The sequence below is a fragment of the Crotalus tigris genome, unplaced genomic scaffold (assembly GCF_016545835.1).
Source record: "Crotalus tigris isolate CLP2741 ecotype Arizona unplaced genomic scaffold, ASM1654583v1 scf7180000018518.7366548510:968632, whole genome shotgun sequence".
NCBI classification, from domain to species: domain Eukaryota; kingdom Metazoa; phylum Chordata; class Lepidosauria; order Squamata; family Viperidae; genus Crotalus; species Crotalus tigris.
In genome coordinates this window covers 901,021-921,337 of record NW_024097054.1, presented here as the reverse complement: position 1 = coordinate 921,337, position 20,317 = coordinate 901,021, and the positions used below count along the sequence as shown (strand labels likewise).

General features: G+C 38.5%; 1 protein-coding gene across 1 annotated transcript in view; it reads right to left on the bottom strand.

Moving 5' to 3' along the window:
- Window positions 1-20,317, bottom strand: part of LOC120312556 (serine-rich coiled-coil domain-containing protein 1-like) — a 184,303-nt gene that overhangs the window by 29,330 nt on the left and 134,656 nt on the right. Inside the window, exons 2-3 of the mRNA XM_039353412.1 lie at window positions 15,073-16,385; window positions 11,571-11,758 (exon numbers count right to left, since the gene is read on the bottom strand). Of these exons, the coding sequence (XP_039209346.1) occupies window positions 11,571-11,758; window positions 15,073-16,342 (1,458 nt within the window). The 5' untranslated portion in view covers window positions 16,343-16,385. The remainder of the gene's footprint in view (window positions 1-11,570; window positions 11,759-15,072; window positions 16,386-20,317) is intronic.

Here is a 20,317-nt window from a genome sequence, read left to right as displayed (position 1 = left end):
AGTGGAGGGCAGAATTTCTATGGTTAAGTTCTGATGATCATAAGTCAAGGCACCCCATTTGACCAATCTGATATTACAATCTGTTTTGTGTCAGTTGTAAAGCAAATGCCACAGTGTTAAGCAAGTCAATGTATTCCTGTGGACATTAATTTTTTTTTCTGGAAACCAGCCAAAAAGTCTGATTTCTAGCCAAAAACTTCGCAAATTTCACAAATTTCATCACGTTACTTTGGAACACTGCAGTTGTCCATAAAAAGCAAGCCGGTTGCCAAGGACCCAAATTGTGGTCCTTTGCTCATTGCAAGTTGTTCTTTAGTGTCTTGGATTCAATAGCCAGAGTCCTAAACTCATGAGAAATAAAAGTCCTCGACTTATAACAGTTCATTTAGTGACCGTTCGAAGTTATCACAGGGACTGAAAAAAGTGACTTAGGACTATTTTTCAGGCTTACAACTGTTGCAGCATCCCCATGGTCACGTGATCAAAATCCAGACGCTTGGCAACTGACTCACATTTATAACAGCTGCAGAGTCCAAGGGTCACATGATCACCTTTTGCAATCTTCTGTCAAGCAAAGTCATATTAATTTAACACCTGTGTTACTAACTTAACCACTGCAGTGATTCATGTAACAACTGTGGCAAGAAAAATCGTAAAATGGGACCAAATTCACTTAACAACTGTGTCACTTAACAACAGCAATTTTTATTAAAGCCTTTTGGATTATGATTTGGTGGAACATTCAAAAGGTTTTTAAAAGGAAGATTAAGTTTACTCCCCAACTGTTTCTTTTGGGAATTTTCGTGGACTTTAAAGGAACTATCTTAATGCTGAATTTAATAACAGCAGCAAGATTACTGGTGGGTCAATATTGGAAGAAGGATACTCTGCCTTCTTTAGAAGAATGGGTATTTAAGGTTTCTAATTTAGCAGAAATGGCTAAAATTTCTGCTTACTTAAAGGACCATTCACAAGAGAGAGATTTTAATGTATGGAGAAGATAGATAGAATATGTTCAGAAGAAATATGGAACTATAAAGTTTCACTTATTCTACGAGTAATGATTTTGTTTATAAACTTATGATGTTAAAGTTTGAAGAGAGTTAAGGGTTTTTATGATTATGTTCATTGTATAATTAGTAAACTTAAATAGATTATGTCTAATATGTTTGCATAATCCTGTATTTTGCTCTGGGAAGTCGGGGGGGAGGGGGGTGGAGGATGGATGGGTTGAAGTTTAAGTAGTTCAGATAAAGTAGAAATAGTCTTATTGTATATAATATTAATGTTTTAATTTTGAGAGAGGAACTGCTCGGGCATTTCCCCTGGACCGCATCAAGAGGGAGGAGAAGAAGGTGAGAAGTAAGTAGGAAGGTGGAGGTGAAGGAGGAGAGGGGGTGAGTGAAGAAAAAGAGGGAAAGAAGTAAGTTGGTTTGAGGTGGGATGCGGTTTGGGGGGAAATGGGCAGGCAAGACCGAATGTGGTGTGTATCAATTTGTTTTATTTTTTATCTGAAGTATTTGTAAGATTGTTATGTATTGTAAAGTTGAAAATAAAAATTTTTACAAAAAAAACAAAACAAAAAAAACAGCAATTTCAGCATCAATTGTGGTCGTTAAGCCGAGGAGTACCTGTAATGTGATTATAAGTGCTAGGAACATTTATACAGTCTTTATTATCCTTTGTACAGATAATTTCTCATTCAAAACCAGCAGTCCATGCGGTAGGTAACAGAAGGGCTATTTTCAGACCGAGAGGTATTTCCCCACCACTCTTGTTTCTAGAATCCCAATAAATCACATTTCATGCGATTTTTCTTTCAGGGGACACAATGCTATACAAAGCACAGAGAAAAAGTAAGGAAGAGTAAGCCAAAAAATAAAGGTAGTCCTACCGTTGTTTAGTGACCATTTGAAGTTTCAACAGCTCTGAAAAAAGTAAATTACGACTGGTTTCCACACTTATGACTGATGCAGCATCCCCAGGGTCACTGGATCAAAATCTGGACAACTGGTTCATATTTATGACGATCGCAATGTCCCGGGGATCATGTCAGATCTTCTTTTATGACCTTCTGACAAGCAAAGTCAATGGGGAAGCCAGATTCACTTAACAACCGTGTTCCCAACTTAACAACTGCAGTGATTCACTTAACGACTGTGGCAAGCAAGGTTGTAAAATGGGGCGAAACGCACTTAACAACTGTTTTGCTTAGCAACAGAAATTTGGGGCTCAGTTGTGGTTGTAAGTTGAGGACCACCTGTAAAAGGCATGAAATGAGAAAAGGAAAGAGAATTTCCCATCTCTTTGTCTTCTGGGAAAACCATCGTTTTTTTTTTTTTTTCCCACTGTGTCCATACACACATCCTACATTGCCTTTTGTTATAAAATCCTTTCTTCTTTTTGAGCATCTCATCAAGTCTGTTCAATCATGCCATTCCTATTCCCAATCTTCCTTTTTTCTATTCCTCTTTCCCCATTTCCTCTTCATTCATGTATCTGTAATGAGATTTGATCTCTGTCTTAACTATGATCTTGCTTGATTAGCAGCTATATCTTTATTTTTGAGTTTCCAAAGAAATGGCAACTAAATTATCCATTCACCTCCAGAATACTGATCTTTTTGAACATGCACTTCTGTTTTAGAGATATTAGAGATAAACACTGAATATGTGGGAGATATACATTGCCCTTTCTGTTAGGATTCACTAACTCATTATTTCCTGCACAAAACTATGGATCTCCATGGATATTAAGTATTCATGTCTCACTGCCAAATACTAGAGGATATACAGAATTGGTTTTCTTGTATATTAATGTATCCAGTTGTTTCAGCAGCCCTGAGAACCAAGACAACTGTTGTTAAATTCCATCATTCTTCATATGAGGTCACTTTTTTTTTGCAGATTTAGTATGAAAGATGAATTTATTCTTGTTCAGAATATGGTAACAGCAACAAAGGATCCTCATTTTAATTTATGGAAACTTATAGGTGACATTTGTTGCTATAAGCACGGTGGAATTATGTGACTCTCAATCAATTGTAAGGTGGAAGCAAAAACATAGTTTTACCATTTCCTCACAAAAAAGCAGCTGTACGGAGCACATGTGGGTAATCTGGTAATCTCTCTTTAACTCCAGAGAGATTTCCACAGCCTGATTCCTGCAATCAGATACTTTTTCAGCCACAATGTGTTTCTTTTAAAGGAATGTTATCCTCTAAAATGCCATTAGGCTCACCTGAAATTCTAGAAGACTAGACTTCTAAGGAAGTCTGATATACAAGGATCATAGGAAGCTTGATGCTCTCAAAATGTTTTGGGACTATAATTTTAAGAATTCCCACACCGAAGTCATTATCAGGATGTGGATTCTGATCTTTTAAATGGCCTCATCTATTCAAAACTAGGCAACCTCTTCAGGAGATCATTTTATTTCATTTCTACTTCATATATTTGTAATGGGATTATTTAATAGCTTGTTCTGATCAGCTTCATCTCCTCACTTTTTAAAAATGAATTTAGTTCTCAATTATGATTGAGTCAAATTAATTAAATTTCTTCGTCTCCTTTGTTTATTCTTTTCTTTAGCCAATGCCTCTTTCTACCATGGTAGGAATTAAAAAAGGCTGTGGTATAAATTCAAATTCCTGAATGGTTATTTAAATAGTTTTTCCCCCCTTCCTTGTGTTTAACAGAGCACTGAGTGATTATTATCTATTTGTTTAAAGCGGGGTGTCAAACTGCCAGCCCACAGGCCGGACGCGTCATATGGAAGCCGCGCCCACCCCATTGCGGCAATGGCAAAAGCAGCCTGATACGTTGCGCGGTGTCACGTGACATCACAAGTTTGACATGCCTGGTTTAAAGAGACTTAAGATAGCTTACACAAGATGTTTTTTTACAAAAGATTTTTTTTTCCTGCTTTGCAGGAATAGCTACTAACCTTCATTGTCCAGAGAGAAGCTTGACAACTGTTTACTTGGTGTGTTTTGGAATTACTGTGCATCTTTATTTTATGGTATTATTGATCTAGGACAGGAGTGTTAAACTGTTGGCCCGCAGGTCAGTTTCATCATACCAAAGCCGTGCCCACCCCATTGCCAGTATTGCAAAAAGAGTCGTGATATGTCGCAACACGTCATGTCACATGGCAAGTTTGACACCCATGATCTAGGATATGTATAAAGCAGAATCCCAGATAAAGATTATTCATATATATATAGGAAAGAAGGAAGGGAGGGAGGGAGGGAGGGAGGAAGGAAGGAAGGAAGGAAGGAAGGAAGGAAGGAAGGAAGGAAGGAAGGAAGGAAGGAAGGAAGGAAGGCTGGTTATCAGATCAGAACTCGATTAACCGGCACATTGATCTGCTACCAGCCTATTAGGCACTACAACACCATGGAAAATCGCATAAGAAGCCTGTACATGAGAATCGACAACTACCCCCTCTCCCCCCCCCCTTGTGGACACTCAGGACAGTCTGGTGAACCACAGAGAAATGGCAAAGGATTCTTGCCATGGATTGACTGATAGAGCTGAACAACCAGGAGCCATGATAATCAATGACACAGAGGGACAGATCGGACCAGTTATGAGATCAAAGCAAACTAGCACAACTGATGCTGTGAATGTGACCGGGAGGCCACCAATTAGATCAACTGCATGAGGTGGCAATAACACACCAGACTGTAATAGGGAGAGTGATTGCGGGATAATGCCTGACAGTTTGACATCACATGATAAGTGCACACAACTTAGGAAGCAGGTGGCGGGAAACAGGGCGATGAGAACTATGCATATATCAACCAAAACAGCAGAGCTGGACATGACGCATCCAATTATATGCAGGTGGTGAACCAACGGGCCTATCGATGGCTAAATTATTGATAGTTAAAGTGCTATAAAAACAATGTCTCTCTAATGTTGGCTTACTCTTTGATAATGTTGGCAATGGCTAATGAAAGCTCAGTGTGAAATATACTTTCTGTCCTGGAGATCAATATGTCCTCTTTTTCACACATACATGCACACACACACACACACACACACAACTAGTATATTCAAATATGTCATTCTTCAAAAGCATAAATGATACATAGATTCTGATGCTTGATATCACAAGTCACTTTTCCTTTAATCTACACAAAAGAAAAGTACCATATTTCTGGTTTCTATCCAACATGCAATGCCAGAACAATAATTGTCCTGCCAGTATATATTTTCTTAATATGGTATGCAGTCATATATTCATATTTCCTAACAAAAGAGCAAAGAAATTAAAAGAACTATTCCTTACCTAATAATATCCAGTAACCTGTTAAAGCAAAATAATGTCTATTTCAGTATTACCCTGTTTTACAACACTTTAAAACATCCACCATTACTCCTCTGAAAACATCTATATAGCATATTTTTCATGGACCTGTGGAGCTAATTTGCTCTACTAACAACATAAACCAAGTCTTAGCTTATAAAGAATTAATTAAAAACAAGAGGGGGTAAAACAGAAGTTAACTTCTCCATATAAATAAACTTTATGTACATCATTAGTGAACAGAGAATTACAACACCTTTTATCTCACACCCAGCTGGAAAGGATTAAGAAAAATTAAGTACCGAAAAGTGGGATTTTAAATTGTTTTTAGAAAGTAGACCATACAAGATCTCCTGTTTTACAATGTTGTAGCCCCTTTTTTCATGCAAGGCCCCTATTATTATCACACTGAGCACTATGCAGAATTAATATCAAGCATTAATAGACACTTGCTGTTTGCATGGCTTTAGTTGTTTTAACCTCCTTTAGCTACAGTAGTAGCCAAAACTGTGGAAACCTTTTGGGAAAAGTGTACAGTAGAAATGGAACCTTTGATTAAGTTTCCACCAATTTTTCTTCTAATTTCTTTATAACTGTAGCCTTGTTCACTTAATAATACTAGTTTACATTGCTTTCTGGGTGACCAGTCAACTCTTTGCACCATTACCTTAATTTTATTACATTTTACAAGCTCACTAATTGAAAGAACACAAAATAACCCAACCAACTTGATAGCGATCACATAACACACTGACAAATGTCCTCCTCTCAGCTTCAATACGTTACATCAATAACTGAATCCTACTGTGATCTGATTGGCTCATTGCCAAAACTAGATGACACCTGATTGGCTCTCTAAACACTCATGCTCATTGGCTACAATCATATGAAGGAAAACTACCTAATATCAACCTAAGCAAGTTGTGCTTCCTTTTTCTGGTTATTTGGCTATAACTTTTCATAGAATACAGTACAGATAATTGAACAAACTTTGTTGCATTACATTCTTGATTAAATTATCATTCCACTGATATATAATTTTATGGTACTACTTCAAAAAAAGTGGTTTTATTAGCCATCAAACCTCAAAAATACACTTTTCCCAAAAGGTTTCCACAATTTTGGCCACTACTGTACATAAACTTCAAGATTACTGCCAAGCTTCTTATTTAGCTTAAACGCTCATACCTATCTCCTCTTTCTCCTTATTTAAAAATACGAGAGAGGATATTTTAAAAATAGAGCTTATCCTGACTTAACATTCTCTGACTATATTCTAGGCCCCTTCCTTCAGCTGAGTTTGAATCCTGCTTTCAGGATCTATGTTTATAATTATTTGGATGTGCAGAAGACATTTTGCTTCATATTGCCTTGTTTTTGCTGCCTCCCTCCATTTGAAAAGTTTTTCCAGGTCTGTCACTGGTACAATAATCAGACTGCCTTCTCTATCCTTTTCCAATTTCAAACCACTTTAGAAGAAAATAACGAAAGCGCAGAATGTGCATTGCTGATTGTGTAGATCATAGTCACATTAAATTGCTTTTCCACAAAAACTCAGTCAGTTTTATTGTGAACGATGCATACATTATAGGATGTAGTACAGTCGGCCAGAGAGATTTTTTTTTCTGGATGAATACAATAAATTTCAGCTCACTGCAAGCCACAAAAACTTCATTTGGCTTGTTATTCTTGAGCTATGTTCCACTGAACTACTAATTGTGACTCTTTTAAGACAGAGGTAGAGAACTATGGCCACCTTATGATTTGTGAACTTCAACTCCCAGAATTCCTGAGCCAGCATGGCTAGCCCAAGAATTCTGGGAGTTGAAGTCCCCAAGTCATAAAAGGGGCATGGTTCCTCATCCCTGCTCTAAGGCAAACGAAAGAATCTTTGCCCCTTCAGATGATATTAAACTAGAACCCCAAGGACATGCAACTAGCTTGAGAAACCTACCAAGAATTGTGGTTCAGCGATGTTTGGAAGGTCACAAATGTCTGCTTCGAGGTTTCACTCAAATGTATGCTCTGCTCCTGTCTGACAGTGCCAAAGACCAAATGTATAACTATTGCTGAAATGTAGCCCCTTCAAGATTCTTATTCTACTAAATAATGAAGCATCTTCAAGCAAACAACCAAACTCAGAGAGCACCTAGGACTTCACATTCCATCTATTTCTGCCACCTTCAAAGTGATTTTTTTTTAAAGTTTAAAAATACTACATAACAGCTTGTTTGCACATTTTTCCAATTATATGCAACCATATTCAATCAGTGTGCTCCAGGTACCTAATGGATCCTGTTGAGTTCCAGAAGGGGATTGTATCTACGGCTTGATACATGATTGATTGAGATCACAGTCATCACTTGGAAGAGAAAAAAAGGTTGCCCATAGCCTTGGATTAGACTGTACCTAATGTGATTTCTCTCTGTCCAGGAACATAAGAGAATTCCCTGCTTTTCAGAGGAACTCCTGCAGATGAAACAGCAGAAGAAACTCCTAACACTCTACAGGACACTGAAAAACAAATCTGATCAAATACCGGTAATAACCTATATTAAGGATCATTTAATTATTTTTTTTCACCACATTGCCGATTGCCATCTGGCAGTCTGACTCCCAACTATGCAAGAATTGTGGTGTTAACTGAAGAAAGGTCTTGTTTGGTAATCTGGTGGTACCTTGAACAGTTGGTCTCAAGAAACGGACATGATGCTCAGTGCTGTTAGTTTAGGCCACCCATGTACTTGATAAGTGTCCTTGTTGTTGAGTCGGCGGCCATATAAATTTAATAAGTAAATGGCAAGGAAATCCATTATGATATTGCATATTTATATATTATTTTCGTCAATCTGCACGATTGATTTTTGGATTTCCATCATTGTAAATCTTAAAATTGTTGAAAGAAAAGTCTTCATCGTAGTTCAGTCCAAGCTGGGAATTAACATGGCGACTGCTTTAGGAAGAAGGTTGCAGTTTATTGAAAAGGAGAGCCAGACAGGAAGATGGTTCTGGCAGAAAAGAGAGTGAGCACATGTAGGGAGTGGGTTTTTATATCCTCTGGAGCCTTTTGTGTGTTAATCCTATTATGTCCTGTCTTAGAGTTTGGGTGGGGTATGTAGATTTTAGGAGTCTTTGTCTTCCTAAGTTTCTAGCTTCAATCTTCCTGATAGTTTACATCTGCATTCCTGTAGAGCTGGTTTCTGCTTTGGGGAGGGAGACAGAAAAACTGGGCATGCTGTTCCGCCTCTTTAAGATCCTTTAAGGAAATATATTTTTCTGCCCTTTTAATATTTCCTTCTCTGGGGGGCTGACTTCCCACAAAATGAAATCCAACATTCACAGACAAAAAAAAAAAAAATCTGGAAAGATGGTCCTTAAGTATGAATGGGAAAAATTAGGTAAATTTGCATCATAATGCCACCTGAACAGATTTCTCCTCCATCTTTTTGACAAAGGGGACTCCAAGCTATGAAAAAAGTAGGTTGCTTATAATACTGATACTACACCCAAATTTAATTTTATTTTTGAAGAATCCCACGAGCAATGTCAGAATATGAAACCCCAACCACAGGTCCAGAACAAGGTTTTTTTTCCCCAAAAATTTATCCTTGACCTCCACCCTTTCCAAAACAGAAATGATTAGAAAGATTCCATCAACCGAAATGATTGGAAAATGGCTCACATCAATGAATTTAGAATATCTCAAACTGAATATTTTTTTGCTTCCTTGTGAACAAGCTTTCTGAACTATAAGAATATTTCTGGGTCTGATAAAACAGAACAACACTGACATCTTATGGAATAAAGAAGCTATTGCAAGGATGACAATTAAAACTAACTGATTTTTTTAAAAGAAAAAAGGATCATCATTCCAGGCACAGCAGTCCTAACATAAGTTTTTAAAAGGTTCAAGACCTATTTAGAAGCCTGCTCTAATTTTATTTTGAAATCACTCAAACTGAGGCTTGTCAGTTCAGGCAGAGAAAAAAAACACAGCTGTAAATGCCAAATATAATCACTGAACAGAAGCAGGCAAGAAACAAAAAGTTTCAATAAATATCTGGAAGAAGTGATAAAAGGCATGGTGGCATTGGATAATATTAATGGTGTTTCCTAAAAATCATAATAATTAATTTAGTCACAGCAAAAATGAAATTAGGAGTTCCTGTAGGAAAGGACTAGAGCAGTGGTGGCGAACCTATGGCACGGGTGCCAGAGGTGGCACCCGGAGCCCTCTTTGTGGGCACATGTGCCATTGCCCCAGACTTGCCTCCTCCTGCAACCCCCTCCTCACCAGCAGCCCCCCTGGAGGAGTCACCCCTGAGCTTGGCCCACGCGGAGCAGCGCAGCCAAGGATATGGCAGCAAGGCAGCGTAGACAAGACTCTGCCCTCACACCCCATCGTGGACAGTTAATGCTGTGGGGCATGGGCAGAGGGCGTGGCCGCCATGGCACTGCTGGGCTGCCTGGGCGATCTGCGGCGGGCCCTTGAGGCGGTGCCCTGCAGGCAAGTGGGGTGGGGGCGGGGCAGGGGGTGGAGTGGGGGCGGGGCCAGTTTTTGGGCACTCGGTCTCTAAAAGGTTCGCCATCACTGGACTAGAGGCACAGAGAGCTGCATCATATATGGCAGAAAGTTGGGTTTATTAGTAGGAAACAGTTCATTTTATCTTTCATTTTATCTTTGATCATGTGCATTTCTGTAGATATGTAGTGTTCTCTTACATATAGTGCAACTCCTCCTCCTGTTTTTGTAGACCTGTTTCTTTTGAACAATTTGTATCTATCCATCAGTCCATTCCATTCATGGGTTTCATCTCATCAGGTTTCTTTTATGCCAACTATGTCATATTAATTACATATTGTTTTATTTCTAGCTCTTTCTCCTTGGCTCTCTTTGTTCTTCAGCTTAATATTCGCTAAGAACGTAAGTATTTCAAGACACAGTCATTCCTTGGTCACTGAAGTCATCAGCATAAGATGAAGGAACCAGGACCTAACCATCCTCATCCAAAGGTTCCCAAAGGGCTCCTTTTCGTTGATATCTGAAAGGCATGTTACTGACTGCAAAGCTTCCTTTACACAAAACACCACCCTGAAAAATAGCTTTAACTGGCTACTTCTTAGTTTATTACATTTGCTACTACAAAAAAATTGTGTTTTTAAAAACAATACTGCCCTCTTCAGGAAAATAAGTGAACACCATGAAGATTCCACTAATGTGTAGTTGTTGGGGGTTTTTTTGCTTTCTTTTGGCTTGGTTACATTTTCAATTCCATGTTGCACCCCAATTTTCCCTCTTGATTAAATAAATCGTTCAAAATAAAAATTCTGTGCCCTCTTGCTGAAGAAAAGCCTTTGTTATAATGTGAAATTCAAGGCAGGCCTCAAAGGTATCTTTGGGAAGGAAAGAATATAAAGATCTGTAGTTTTATGAAATTTCCTCCACAAAGAGAAAAATCTCACAGTGTAAACAGAGAAATAAATAATACAATAGATGGAGCTCCAACTAGGGAAATCGGATTATGTAGTATTCATAAATGTAATGTAGTTTTGAAATTCTATCAGAATTGCCGAGTCCTTTAAATTCTGTTGTAAGAAAGAGATATGTAAAAGGGGAATTTTTCTACTGGACTCTCCTTCTATTTAATAAGATAACTAGCCTCTACTTTTTCTCTAAAAGGAGTACATAAAAAGAAAGTTGTGAGTGTGATAAAACCCTTTTACATTCACCAATGCCTCAAGCATCATCTGGATATTTTTATTCTCAACCCTCCCAAGTTAAAGCATGATTTGTTAGATAAAACTATACTCCCACTGGAGTCAGAGACATCCCAAGAGAGCATTGTTATGACACTGTGAATTTCAAATATCTCCATCATCCAGATAATCAATTCCATCAACTATCCAATGTCTAAGTCAGTTATCTTCTAAACCAGGGGGTAGGCAACCTTGGCTCTTTTATGACCAAGGTTGCCTACCCCTGTTTTAAACTATAGGTACTCCAGACTAAATAGGGACATTCTCTATACGTGTTTTCAGTTTTTCTATAGCATAGATCCAGAAAATTGTAACTGTAATTGTAATTGCCCATAGTCATGCAACTGTTTTCTACCTAAAGAACACATCATGCTGGTTCAGGCTCAGAAAATCTGATAACTAGCATTACCAAAATTTCCATTTATGCTACCAGGTTTGGTTTATTCATCAAAAACAAGAGGGAAAGAAGCAACAACCCACTCGAGGCTTCGCAAACTTACCAAGCTATTCATTTTAGATGACGAGGAACTTGTTCTCTGTTTTCTTAAACAATTCATCTCTTCTGGGTTTCCATCCTTTGGCTTTAAGATCATCCGACTGTTCCCAGCGGTGCCTTCAGAGGAGGATCTTAAACGCTTTTCGATGAATCTTCCTTCTCGAAATGGACTAAAACTACTGGGAAGATTCACTGTGAAGTAAGATACACAGGCTTATTTACAATCATCATCAATGCTGCAAGCATCACTCAGAAATGTTTCTTTTAGTCAAAAGTGCACTACTCAGAAATTAACGAGCTGCAGCCAGTTAAATCTGGATCTGGGTTTCTTACATAGCTAGAGGAAAATCATGGCCCATACACTGGACAACCAAACAAACCAATGGATCATTGAATAAATCTACTCAGAGTTTTCACTCAAGGCACAAAATACCAGGCTCAAATGATTCTGTCAGACACATTACATGAAGATCCACCTCTGTGGAAAAGGCTCTAATGCTGGGAAAGGTGGAGGAGAAGGTGAAGAGGGTGATCAGCAGGAAGTTGGATGGACCTGGTTACAGTGGCAATGAGCGCACAATGGGAGACTTGAAAGAAGAAGTAGGGGGATACATTGTCATGGAGAAAATCTGTTTATGTGATCAAAAAGAAGCTGAAAACAACCAGATGACACATAATCAATCAATTACACTGGAAAGAGCCAGCAGCATATGCTGAAAGGTGCCATGAACTAGCTTTAGTAATATTTCTGAACCCAGCCATTGTGACTTCTTGAAAAACAAGATGGTTAAAATAAATTTATGGCCTAATACAATGGGTAACGCCAGCTGTAACTTCTTGAGAAGATGGCAAGAAGCAACAATGCAGTCTTCCTCAATCTACTGCTTTTAATACTACTGGAATATTGGAACTACAGTTCTTTATTTTCTCTGAACGGGACCTAGTATCTTTCCTAGATATTTTGTAATTACAGTCCCAACACATCTAGTGAAGATGATTGTAAGAAGCGTTTGGGATCCTTAAAGCACAGAAGGGTAATATTCGTATGAAGTCTAAAACACTTATTCCATATAATTTTCAAAGCACTTGCATTCCTAATCTGTGCGAGTGCACTTGTTAATCCCCTTGATTTCATCACAGGGTTTAGGGTGATACACATAGAAATAAAAGCCTCGAATGATGGTATAAACTCACATTCTTTTCCATGAAAATGAATTTTGTACTGAGACACCCAGCATCACTTTTATCATATTACAATCCTAAGGTTTTATTAGTTCTACTGAATCTACTTTATCATATGCAAAAACAAGATACAATCATATCTAGGTATCAAATGTATTCTGTACAGTCAGTATGATCTAAAAACTTTGAAAATAGATTATGTCATTGTTGGTAGTAACACAGCTGTCTATAACAATTTAGTGTAAGTAAACATTTTTTCAGCTTTGGAAGAAGAAATTCCAATACAAATGCTCTATTTTTCAGCTGCTCTGATATAGGAATTGTAAGTTTTATATGCTTAAAATGTAGTCATTAACTTCCCAGTTAGGATTCCTCAATAATAAATTATTAGCATAGCACAAGAGATCACTGGCATACCTATTCACAGGCCTTCATTTATATGAACTATGTTCCAATATCTGCAATTCAGTAAGCCAAATAAGTCTAACCATGTCTGGAATTGATTAGAGTCTGGATAGAAAAATATATTTTGATGAAGATGCAATAAGCATAAAATATATGTGTAACAAATGCAAAATTAATGAAGGTTAAAGAGTATGGAAAGAGGTGATGAGCAAGACATTGTGAATGTGAGTGTACTTTATAAATAGGATCACTAAAGCAGGAATATTATCATAGTGGGGGGGGGGAATGGCACAAGGGGGCATTATAATGAAGAAGTTGCGTAATATTATGCCAATAATTGCACTGTAGTATAAGATACCCATAACTTTCAAAGGATAAGCAAAATGGATAATGGAATTTCAAGAATAGGTTAGAGATAAGCAAAAGGATGGAACTAGAAATCCGTGGAATATATTGAAGTAGAAACCCACTGTGTTACAAATCACAGTTAAAGTGGAAGAATGAAGTCAGTTTTATTTTTGATTACCATTTTCCTCCAATATATCTCTAAGAATTTCTGTCTGGTTTTAAATGTGATCCCTTAAACCAACAAATTAAATAGGAAGGATTTCCAACAAATCTTTCTGAATGCTTATTTTAGGAAATAGTAGCATTCATCACTATGTACAGGTTGTCCTCGACTTAAAACCAAAATTTCTGTTGCTAAGCGAGACAGTGGTTTTGTGAGTTTTGCCCTATTTTACGACACTTCCTGCCACAGTTGTTAAGTGAATCACTGCTGTTGTTAAGTTAGTGAATCTGGCTTCCCCCACTGACTTTGCTTGTCAGAAGGTTGCAAAAGAAGATCAGACGGGACATGGCAACGGTCATAAATTCGAATCAGTTGCCAAGCAGCTGGATTTTGATCATGTGACCATGGAGCTGCTGCAACAGTTGTAAGTGTGAAAAATGGTCATAAGTCACTTTTTTCAGTGCTGTTGTAAATCGAGGAGTACCTGTACCTTTAAAAAAAACCTAATATTTTTGGATTAAGATTTGGTGGAACATTCAGAAGATTTTTAATAGAAGGATAAAATTTATACCACAATTATTTTTGTTAGGTATTATTGTAGACTGTGATGGTAAAGAGATTACCTTAATGTTAAATATTATTACAGCGGCAAGGTTGCTGATTGGGCAATATTGGAAGAAGGATTCCTTGCCTACTATAGAAGAATGGTTTCTCAAAGTTTCTCATTTATCAGAAATAGCAAAAATTTCGGCTTATCTGAAAGATCATTCACAAGAGAGATATATTTCGGGGTGGAAAAGATGGGTAAATTTTGTACAGAATAAATATGGGATTAGGAAGTATTATTTAGCTTTTGAATAATTTACAGTTTAAACTGGGTATGGTTGATTTGTAGTTTCTATGTATTGGAGTTAAAGTACTTTAAATCTTTTTGGATGTATGTATAGTGGATTGATGATCATTTAATTTGTATGTTTTTTTTTCTGTTTCTTTAACCCTGTATTCAGCTCTGGGAAGGAGGTGGGAGGGTTATGGGGTGGGAGGGGGGGTATTTTATTGTAAAAAGTTTATAAAATTTTTCAATAAAAAAAACCTAATATTTTTGTAAACCCAAATAATTTGGAAAGTAACACTGATTTATAAAAACTCTCATTAGTAACTTAGAGCAGGGATCGGTCAACGTTGGCAACTTTAAGACTTGTGGACTTCAACTCCCAGAATTTCTCAGCCAGCAAAGTTGCCAAGGTTGAGGACCCCTGACTTAGAGAGCCCAAAAAGCATCATCTTCATGACATGCCAAGCATAAATGGCGCTATCTAAATATTATCTGTACATACAGTAATTGGAAGAAAGCACACTTTTATAAATGAACATTTTTCAGAAGACAGCAATGGTTGAACATACATACCCTTTACGTGGTTTATGTCATTTGTCTGCTGTGTTTGAAAGGACTGAGGTTCAGAAGACAAAGGAGTGATCTTTGATTCAGTTTCTGGAAAGATTTCTCTAGCATGTTCCGATATTCTTGCTTTTTGTTGGTCCCTCTGTAATCCCTGTGCTTTTGGAGAACTTTCAACTATTTCTCCCTGGTTTAAGACAAAGGTTTTTAATTGTGCTTTAGCTCCTGAGTTTACATCTTCTGGATGGCTGGTCTGCTTCGCAAAGAGCTCTGGCAATAACACTTTTGTATGCTTTCGATTTGAATCAAGGATTTCTGAAAAAGCACTAGATTCACTAAGCAATACATTTCTAGCCCTGTAAGTTTCAGCACAAGGGGAAATACTTTCTGTAAGGTTTGTTTTCCTTGAAAAAGGAGAAGCAGCAAAGGTTTGAGAGGTAGACACATTGTGGGCCAAGGCTTCTGGGTGCAAGTTTCCACAGTTGGGCAGCCCATCAACCTCAGAAACAGAATCCTCAGTCAGGGCTAGAAACTCAGATGGTGTCTGTACAGTTGTCAGATCAGCAGAAAGCAAAGAGCTGCCTATACATTCTGAAGGAGAAGACTTTGCAGACACGGGATCGGTTTCAACATTGGATTTAATTTCCAGCAAACAAGAAGATGGTTGAACACAGGAAACCGACTGACTCTGAGGGACTGGCTTTGAGAATCTGTAGTGTGTTGAAAATGACTTGGGGAGAAGTTTCCTTGAGGAATGTTTAACAGAAGACTTGCTTTGGGCCTCTGTAAAGCCAGAGTCATCGCTTTCATTCTTCCCAGAACTTATGCAATTTATGAAAACGTTCTTATTAGTTGAGGGTTCCCTCCCTTTTTCAAAGTCCTCCGTCAAGGACCTCGTTATCTTTTTATTTCGAGAACTTCCAAAACCAACAGAATGTCTGCCTCTGTTTTTCACCTGTTCTTCCAAACCAAGCTTTTGCAAAGTGTTGTGACCTGACTGTGCACCGTTCAAAATGCCCACATTCTGGCATGAAGAATCTGTTTTCTGATCGCTCCCCTTTCTGTGATGGAAGCTAATGGACGGTGTCCGGAAGAGGCTCTTGCGTTTGCCAGTGCTACCTGAGCTAGAGTTGGTGCTGGAGGGAGAAGAACTGTGAACGCCAACAGTACTGTTGGAAGTTGGTGATGACGGGAGGGAATCATGTCTTCGGTTAATACTTCTCCGAAATATTGGCAAACGGGAGACAATGATTGAGCGCCTCGATCCTGAGTCACCCATCAGGATCCTGTTGTGCTTGGCTAGGCCCAGCCAATATTAAAATCTGTTTGGATGGAAAAGAGACATTATTATTTATTATGATAATACAAAAAGACCAACAAATTCATAGACACATTTCAATTTCTTAGCTACAGAAATGGCATTCAGATTCAACAGGTTTTTTTCCTCTATGAATTACAGTTAATGCCTCACACTTCTGAGGTAATGAGGGACTGAAATCAAATTCCTCAAACCATGTTTTAATGCTACGGTCATCAGAATGAACAGCTGCAAAATGGAACTGAAGGCAATTTGTCTCAGAAATCAGGCAATCTTTTTTTAGTGACCAAAATTGGGACCAGCAACTCAGTCATCAAACAAAGCAGCCACTAAGTAAAACCACAACTCTGTTTATGATCTTATTTCAGCTTTCTCTAGTGGTCCAGTGGTTAGAATGCAGTATTGCAGGCAAACTCTGCCCACAGACTGAAATTTAATCCTGAAGGGTCCAAAGGCTGACTCAGCCTTCCATCCTTCCGAGGTCATAAAATGAGGACCCAGATTGGGGGCAATATGCTGATACTGTAAACAGCTCAGAGAGCGCTATAAAGCACTATGGCGTGATATATAAGTCTAAGAGCTATAGCACTCTGAAAGTCATAAATGTAAGGATTGGTTATAAATGTACTTTTGTTATCACCATCATACCTGTGAAGAGTCACTATCTAAGGCAATCACTAAGCAAGGACTATCTATACACATATTATAGACCAGTATCTACCTTGTCCTTGGAATCAGGCATCCAGGTACCAGTATTTATTCCACATACAAGGCCTATGCTATGCTTTTATCAACCATCTCTCTATATATCTAGTGTCAGAGGTCCTTGCTACACCCCTGGCTCCAACAAGAAACAAGCTGTTGAGTTCACAGTCGGTTGGTTTATTTATGGTATGCTCTGGCATGCAGTATTCAAACAAACAGCAAACAAAGTCAGCGCTGGGAGCAACCGCCTCCCAGCACTCTAAATAGATGCCTCCCAGCCAGCCCCACCCACCTAGCCAGCATCCGGCGTGAGCGCCAGTATGGCAGCAAGACAAGGAAGGAGGCAGGATTTCAGCTCCCTGCCATTTCTCCACATCGCTCAGCTGCTCAGCGGGACGACCTCGTGGGTGCATTCCACAGAGTCCCCCTTTCAGCACACAGGTATGAGGGAGGGAAAGGCTGTCGCTACCATCTCTGCTGCTGGTTGCATTTGCTGCCTCTGGACACCTCCATCTGACGATCTTGTCCCCTCCCCCCTCCTGTTAGTGGCAAGCCCACAGGGGCTTGACAGGCGGCCCCCTCAACCAGGGCTCTTCCCAGAAGGCAAGGAGAGATGTGCAATTAGTCATTAACTACAGTGGTCAACCCAGTTAGCCTCCTGTGTGATGAACATCTTTGCTAACTTCCGAATGGATGGCAACCATTTGCATGGAAGAAATGGGTCTTCCTGGATAATAGGTTAACCACTGTCGATCCTCATCTCTGTTGCCTGTCTATTGGACCTGTTTCTTCCATACTCACGGATGGAGAATGAGGAATTGTCCTTGCTCAACCTATTTATCTTTCATCTACTTCAGAATGTTCTGTGACAGAAGCACTCACACACAGTCAATCAAAATCTCTGCTATCCCTTCTAATAAAGCTATTCGTCTTAGCAAATATTTACTCTCCTTCATGATCTCTTATTTCAACCTTGCAAAGTTCATTTCCAGTTAGAAATTTTAATGGTCTTATGTGTTTATCTGAATAAGGAAATTATCATGTTTGTCTTCAGATTAATCTTGCAATGCAGTCTACCTAATACACATTTGAATGGAAATTAGTTATCACAGGACACTCCCACCTTGCGTTTACTTGCTCTGACTGTGCAGTTGGACAGTGAAAAACATGATAAATCTATTACATCTAAATAAATGCCTATGTAAACAAACCTTGGTGTTTTCATAGAAAATGGATTAGGAACCCAATTCCATTCAGATTTGATAGTGTAAACCTTAAATCAGTATGCACAGTGTGTTTCTACCAAGCCAAAATGAACATCTTTTTCCTGTTCTCCAAGCCACCAATGTTTAATAAACTTTCTGCATCTGAGATTTACAGAGACCACCAAAATAGGCAGGTTATCAAGCAATGGACAGTCATAATGCAAGATTGATGTGAAGTTTAGCATTGTCTGGCTTAGTAGCTATGCAGACCTGCTCTTTTGGATAGAATCAATCCAAAAAATCACTGCTGGAAAAAACAGAATTTACTTTGCTAAGCTCTGGAATCTCTTTATTTCCCACTGAAGAAATTAACATTCTGTTAAAGATTTTCATATTCTGGTTTCCCATCGTGATCACTCATTTTTATGGCATTTCTCTGCTTTGCATCTTTTAAATATTCTCATAAAAAATCTTAACAGATAAACTAGGCTCGGATAACATACTTTCCAAGGAACTCCACAGCTAACTAGGGGTTTGAATTAATGCAAGATACCAAACAATATTGTCACAAAGCTCTTTCACTGACTGCCACAAGATTTCCCCAGTTGTTCATCTGCCAATTCTAATATAATAATTACTCTGTGCAATTTTTTTAATTCCACAAATTTCATTTTTATATCCTATATTGAAATCCCTATGTAATCTATGCTGTTTCAGAAGAGGGGGTTTCTCTGTAGGCCTCAAGTTATGGCTTGTGTTTTTTTGCAGCTAAATAATTTTATATAAATCACTGTAACCCTGTGGACAGATCTACCCATAAAACAAGCACTTCTAATCCCCCTGGAGACTACTACAAGGGAAAGATGGCATAAAGGTAAGTTTGGGAAGACAGGAGGACTCAAAGACAGTAAGAGGGACAAACTGATGTTACAAAGCCCTTTAGTCCTTATCCTTGTTCAATACTCACCATACTGATTTTCCACTTAGTTCCCTGGTGATAGTCAAGGAATGCTTTATTGTTACCAAAAGACAGAAACTTAAAATGTCCAGACAATAATACAAGACACAATAAAACAGGCAGTAATATAAAAGCAAGAGAAGGTTACTCTATGTATCCCATCTGTAAGATAATTACAATCTGGCTTGCATCCCTCATTATCCAAGGATGCATTCTAGGTGTCCCCATACAGCATTTTGCTACGTTACAAATAACAAGAGAATGTGCACCTGATTGATGGATTGATTGGCTGACATATATATAGAGAGACTGTGTATGTGTGTGTGCACATGCACCCACACAGTCACATGAAAAAAGTACACCCTCTTTGAATTCTATGGTTATACATATCAGGACATAGTAAAAACATCTGGTATTTAGCAGTTCTTAAAAGTAGGCAAATACAACCTCAGATGAACAACAACACATGACATATTACACTAGGGGTCCCCAGCCTCAATCCATGGCATGCCAGAAACCAGGCCACACAAGCAAGCAAAGCCCCACCCACAGATGCAGGCAGCCTTCAAAACCACACCTGACCCCAGTCTATGGAAAAACTCTCCACGGAAAGATTGGGGGCTGCTATGTTAAACCATGACATTTTACAAAAATAATGGAAAAGTTATGTGTGAAAATGCAAGTACACCTTATGATTCAACAGTTTGTAGAACCACCTTTAGCAGCAACAACTTGAAGTATCTGTATGACTGTATCAGTCTCTCACATCGCTGTGGAGGAATCTTCTTTACAACATTGCTTTAGTTCATTGAGTATTTGTTTATGCACAACTCTCTTGAGGTCCCTGGCTGCTACTTAGCCTCCTCATACCTATGGATGCAGTTAGGGTGTACTTACTTATTTCACACATGGCTTCTCCATTTTGCTTTTCTTTTTATAAAAGAAACACAGGGAGGCCATGCATAATATCCTTTCCTTCCAGTTTTTTTCCACAATAACCCAGTGAAGCAGTTTGAGATCCGCCTGTGCAATCTTTTGGCACTCTACACAGAGAACTTTATCAAGGGT